Below are 6,468 nucleotides of genomic sequence, written 5' to 3'. Positions count from 1 at the left end.
AATAAAGCGAGATGAGTGCCGCAACCCCAGAGTCGGTCACGACTGGACCTAATGGTCAGGGGTCCCTTTACCTTTACTAACCGTGAAGGGCTGTTGCCTTCATGTACCAGCACACAACTTGGGACTGGTTTGGAGTCAATCAGACAAGGCTGGGTTTGGGGCCATTTACTTGTGACCCCGGTTTGAATGTTTGATTACTCTGTTTGGGGGCGGGTGTGGCACAAAATGTGGGCTTTGAAGCACAAAGTGGCACAAAACGAGCACAAAACTTTGGCGGAGAGCCAGCTTGGTGTAGTGGTTAAGAGCGGTAGACTCGTTATCTGGTGAACCGGGTTCGATTCCCCACTCCTCCACGTGCAGCTGCTGGGTGACCTTGGGCTAGTCACACTTCTTTGAAGTCTTTCAGCCCCACTCATCTCACAGAGTGTTTGTTGTGGGGGAGGAAGGGAAAGGAGAATGTTAGCCGCTTTGAGACTCCTTCGGTTAGTGATAAAGCGGGATATCAAATCCAAACTCTTCACCTGTTTGGACAATCGGACAAGGTTGCATTTGGGGACATTAGCCCCCGATTTGCTGTGTCAGTTACGGGGTCCCAAATTAATGGAGGGCCTTCATGTCCTGCTTCTGTTCTTCCTAGAGCAGTGGTTCTCAAACGTTTTTCCTCTGGGTCACCCTTTCAGAATACAAATATGCTCGCGCCCCTCCGGATTTCTTATTGATGAGAAATACATTGCAAAACGAAAAGAAAGAATTCCTAGCAGTGCCTAATTTATATAACATAGAACACAACTACTTTATAAAATGATCATGGGACACTCAGAAACTATAAAACAATGCAGCTACATAAGAACATGAATCATTCCTCAAATATAATGTTGATTGCCCTCAAATCTTCCTGCCACACTTGCCACCCTCTCCTGCCACACCAGTGTGGCGCACCACACCCCTTGAGAACCACTGTGCTAGAGACAGCATGCTGACTACTGGTTGAAACAGATTTGGAGGTTGGGGGGGGTGTCTCTTTTTTGTGATGCGTGGAAGAGATAGATCCTCCGGCGTATGGAGCAGACTTTGGGATTGGTAGGAATGCAGTCTCACACGTGGCTCCAGGATATGCAGAACTAGAGATTATTGCTTTCCTTGAGCACCTCCAAATCCAGGCATGAAGTGAGAGGTTATTCCGTCGCCCTTCCTCTGGAACTTGGAAAAAGGGGCAATTTTTTAAAAAAATCATTTTATAAAAACAAAAAACAAACAAACACCCTACTATATGTCATCCTTTTAAGGTGACTGAAAGCAACAAGATGTGGGGTTTTTTGCTACTTCCAAACACTTGCAAATATCACTACAAAATTAATAGCTGGCCCTTCCCTTCCCTTGAATACTCTCAGTATGAAAGAGGACTCAGGTAGGGTAGGGTTGAGAGAACCACAAATAATGACTAGCTACCAAGGCCAGCTAAGATTTGGAGAATCCCCCAAAAACACAACAGAAATGTGTTGCATGGTGGGTGCAAAAGCTCAGCTTACACACTGACATAACTAGGGACTGGCAGTCTGCTGTGGAAGGAGCAGGTACAGTCACTTCTCCCCATGGTGCATATAAGACATTACATAAACCGGGCACTCCAGCCATCGTCTTGTACTTATGGAGGTCCAATGCATATGGTTCTTCCTGCTCCCTAAGGGTGGGAGGAAATTGTACCATTCAAGTCTATGTATGCTTGGGCCTGTGTATGGCACACCTGTGGGAATTACACTCTAGTTCCCCGGGTCGTTTGACCCTTTAATTAGTTCCCTTTTCCCTCGTACAAAAACTACGCAAGGTGCTCTCTTTTAAAGTTTAAAGAACAAACACATTTTACTTAGCGTACTTGCACTTGCAGAGTAAAATATACAACGCAGATAGGCGTTGCTTATGTTGCCAAGACATCTTACATAGATGTGCATCCAAGATAAATACAGACTAACTCTGAGGCAGGCAGCAGCACAACAGAACATACCTGCTGCTCAGACTGTTAAAAGACTTTCCGTAACTGCCGTTAACTGTACCAACTGAAATAACTGCCTCAGGCATATGACATCACACAGTTCTATAGCCCTTGTGAGCATTGACCCTTTTAAACTCGGCATTTGGGATGCTTTCATCCCACAGCACCCAGTTTGCAAAGTGCCTTATTTATGCTTACACTATCAACCATGGTAATCCTCAACCAGTTGAATTTGTGAAGCGGCCCAGTATAGTTCCCATTAAAAATAAATAAATGTTGAGTTAACTTCCTAGTTGAACCTGAATGCTGGAAGATTCAGGAGAGGCAAACGAATGTACTTCTTCATGCACAGTTAAACTATGGATTGTGATCCCACTAGTGGTGGGATGACTGTGTTCTGTCTCTAGGTTTCTGAAGAGCAGTTGCTGGAGATGGCAGAGTTGGACAGAGTGCTGGTGCACTGTGGTCTTGCTTGTGTGCTTCCCATAGACATTGGGTTGGCCACTGAGAACAGGATGGTGAGCCTTTGGTCTGATCCAGCAGGCTCTTCTTATGTTCTTAGCGATAAGTTTTATTTGCCCTCCTTTCATCCCTTTGTTTCCAAATCCACTGGAGCTTCCTCTTTCCTTTGCAGATGAATGTTTTGAAGGTAGTTTCTGCCTACGTTCCATATTTAGTTCAATACTTCTTCTTTAAAATTTACAGTTTATAATCTTCAGATACTTTGATATTTTTTTTTAGACAGTGTCTGGTGGAAATATTAAAACAGAGTGTTTGATCCAATTCTAGATCATTCGGGTAAAAAAAAAAAGACTTAAGGAAAGACAATAAATATTTTAGGCTAAGGTGCAAAGAAGATGAAAGAATAGGAGAAAGGTGACACCTGAGGTGAATTAAATCTACTCTCCAGTGGTTTCATCTGTTTTACTGCCCTTGTGAATGACTGTATTTATAACATTCTTACAGCTGTCAGGATCTTGTTATCTTGAAATAATTGTCCTTGCCTCTCAGCTGCTCTCACTTCTGTGACAAGTTTGATGATGAGGCAGAAGCCTGTTAAAGTGAAAACAATCTACTGTTCAATGACCCTGATAGTCCGAAAGAAAAGACAGCAAAAAGAGGAATTCTAAAATAAGCAAAAAAGAGCTTTATTCCTCAGCACACTGATATTAACCCACGAAGTCTTCCATTAGCCATGGGTTTCCTGTTATGTCCAAACTGGGAAATCATGGCTACTAGTTTCAGAACAAAGCAGGATCTTAAGTCAAGTTCAAACTGTGGTTTGAATGTGCTAGCAGTTTCAAACTGTGGTTTCAGATTCTGACTGCTTGTGAACCTGGTAACCATGGCTTTCTGGTTCAGATGTAGCAGGAAACTGCAGTTAATAGAAGCCATCTGCATTCTGGATGAGTGTGTCTATAAAGAAAACAACCTTTTCAGTTGGCCCTGGTTGTGGAATTTTCTTCCCAAAGAAGCCTGTTTTGTGTCTACATTGTGGTACTTTCAGCACCAGGTGAAGAGCTGTGCAGCAATGAAACTGCTAGCACATTTGCAAAGCTAAACAGGGTCTGGTATGGTTTCAAATTGGATGGGGAACCACATGTTGAGATTTCTGCATTGCAGGGGGTTGGATTAGATCAGGCTTGGCCTTCCAGCTGTTTTGGGACTACAACTCCCATCATCCCTAGCTAACAGGCTCAGTGGTCAGGGATGATGGGAATTGTAGTCCCAAAACAGCTGGAGGGCCAAGTTTGGCCATGCTTGGATTAGATAGATGACCGTTGGGCTTCATTCCAACTCTACAACTATGAGATTTCCAGGCTTTACAGCTGTTGCTATTTTTTTAAGCATTTCAGTGCTTTGCAGATCTTTGGTACTACTCCCTTTGCTGGTTTGGTTTTGATTTTATTTTGATGCTATTTAAAAAATGTTTGATTTTATGTCTATGCTGTATCCTATATTTTACGGTTTAAATAAATATAATCTGAGCAGGCTGAGGAGGGAAGAGGCAACATGAGGATGGAGCACACAGGCACAAAGCCAAGATTTGTATGTCTCAGCCAGCTCAATGTGTACCTTTCACATACCCTTGGCTCTTAAGATTTTTGGTTGACACAATTATTATGTTCAACCACGAATAATCATTGTGATCATGGTACCCTTGAGATAGAGTCAACAGATCTACACAGTTTGAATTTGATTGTAGTCATTTAGCTATAGCCTGAGAAGAAAACATTCGTTGGAATAGCTTTCTGCGATGAAGAGAAAGATGAAAACACAACAGGTTCTGGAATAGAAGTTGTTAAAAAATATTGTTATCTAAAAAGCAGTCAAGACTCCTGACAAAAGTTATGGAACAGTATTTGTTTAAAAACCATTGTTTTATTTAGAAATATAAATTGCTGGCTAAGGCAGAATTATTACCAATGTAGTAGCAGGAAAGCCTTTGAGCTCCTGGCTTATGAACTCAGACAAAGGAAAGAAAGTAATAGAACAATGTTAAGAAAAACTTTTGGGGATTACAGAAGACAACACAGCTGCAGAATGTCAACATTCAAGGAAAGAGAGAGGCAACTCTCAGGCAGTGTGGGAGTTTTGAGGAACTGGTAGCAAGAGGACATAACCTTGAATAAAAAGAAGCAAATCTGAAAACACAAATTCTTTTAGATTAGGAGGTGTATAGAGATGTCCAAAACATATACTGTAAAAGAATGGATTATTGATAGGCATTTAGCTTAATCCCAGAAACCAAACACGGAGATTATATAATAGGACTGAATTCATATATTCACATGGTGAACTCCAGTCCATGGATTTAATTCATGCAGTGTTTCCCTCCCTTTAATGAGGAGGAAGGATCATGCAAATTGGACTTCTGTGCTTAGGCCTAGGCTAGAACAAGGTGCACATGCCTGTCTGCTCCCTCCACCACAGAACAATGATAATTAGCTGGGTAAGTGTGTGAATCAATCATTAGAAACAAAGTCTACAGCTATTTGAATGGAAAATAAGGCCCATGCGGTACAGGACAATATGAACTGGAGTTCCTTGTAATTCTGGGCTGCAGAAGACTGCAGAACACTACCAAAGCCTCTAGTGAACAACTCATTTTATTTTGCTTTCTTTCATTCTTTTGTTCCCCTTCCCCATAAAACTTTATTGATTGTCCTCACAATACCCTGTGAGGTAGGTAATAGTCACTATTATGCTCTTTTCAAACAAAGCTGAAAGATACTTACGGTAATTTGCCCAAAGCCACATACTTGAGGTCATGGCAGATGTGTAATTTCAACCCAGAACCAAATTCAGTTCTCTTCCTGCAAGACCACATAGATTAGTGCCATTCCAGGAACTATTTGCAAAAAAGAGTAACACATGAGAAGACAGTAGAACTTTTCTTATCAGAAAGGGCTATTAAAAATTCTAATTTTATCTTATTTTGCATTATATATTAATAGTACATTCCCCATGTAATGTATACTTTACCCTCTGCTTTATCAGAAAGCATGACTATCTGAAAGACTCTTATATCTCTTCCATGCCTTATGAATAAACAAGGCTGTACAGTAATTCCTAGAATTAAAAAGAAAGAAAGTCCTTTTTCTATTTCTGGGTGAGGCTGCCTGTGGCTGTCTTATCTCAAAATTAATGGTTTCTTCTTAGGGAGGTTTTTTTTAAAGTGTACTCACATAGTTTTGCAAAATAACAAAATATACATATATGGAAAATTATATACAGTACTGTATTAGATACAACACTAAGCCATAGTTTAGTGTTACATACACAAACCTCAGGCCCATATACCCCCCCTTCTCCTCCAGTATGGCTTAGAGGAAATTGGAAGCATTTTCTGCTGTTTTTAGCTAACCACAACTTCTCATGCCTAACAAATGATCTGGTTAAGACAAAACACTAAACTACCTCAGTTTCAGGTACTCTCCCCCCACCAGCACATGTATGACAGGGAGTGTGGAAACAGTTGCTTCCATTTTAAATTAACCATGATTTATCCAAACCGCAAACAATGGTTTAGGGAAAGATCGTGAACTGTCATTTGAAGTTGGCATGTTTCCCTAAATCAAAGTTAAGACTAACCACAGTTTACCTGGGTTTCAACATAGTGAGTAACTGTGGTTAGGTAAACAGACAAGCCACAGATTCAGATTTCCTCCTCACGTCCATGTGAGGGGAGCTTCTAAGCCCAAAGCCCGCTTACTACGGTAAGTACCGTACTAAACCATTATTTAGCATTCTGTCCAAACAAGCTCAGACTGTGGCTAGTGTTAACTGTGACTTATTGAACTAAGCCAATTTCAAACCGTGGCTAAGTATTATGGTTTGTTCTTCAGGTGGCAGACACTGGACATTGTGTATGGATGGTGCCGTCTGGCAATTGCCGCCCTCCTGATCTGATGCTGGTTAGATGCTTGTTGGTTGCTGGCCAGCTGTCTTGCCCAATTGTATTCTCCCAACAAGTC

General features: G+C 41.4%; 1 protein-coding gene and 1 long non-coding RNA gene across 2 annotated transcripts in view; one reads left to right on the top strand and one right to left on the bottom strand.

Annotated features, from left to right (window-relative positions):
- The first annotated feature begins 2,105 nt into the window (after positions 1 to 2,105).
- BCAR3 (BCAR3 adaptor protein, NSP family member) overlaps positions 2,106 to 6,468 on the top strand; it is an 81,804-nt gene continuing 77,441 nt past the window's right edge. Inside the window, exon 1 of the mRNA XM_083620620.1 lies at positions 2,106 to 2,639. Within this exon, the coding sequence (XP_083476746.1) occupies positions 2,543 to 2,639 (97 nt within the window). The 5' untranslated portion in view covers positions 2,106 to 2,542. The remainder of the gene's footprint in view (positions 2,640 to 6,468) is intronic.
- LOC310765620 lies at positions 4,353 to 5,723 on the bottom strand. Its single transcript, XR_014549683.1, has 3 exons — positions 5,477 to 5,723; positions 5,230 to 5,342; positions 4,353 to 4,635 (listed from the first exon to the last, which is right to left on the bottom strand). It is a non-coding gene; the product is annotated as an uncharacterized lncRNA (long non-coding RNA).

Source organism: Podarcis filfolensis, assembly GCF_964270895.1.
Source record: "Podarcis filfolensis genome assembly, chromosome: 6".
NCBI lineage: Eukaryota > Metazoa > Chordata > Lepidosauria > Squamata > Lacertidae > Podarcis > Podarcis filfolensis.
Note: the sequence above shows the minus strand (reverse complement) of the source record. Positions and strands in the feature narration are given on the sequence as shown.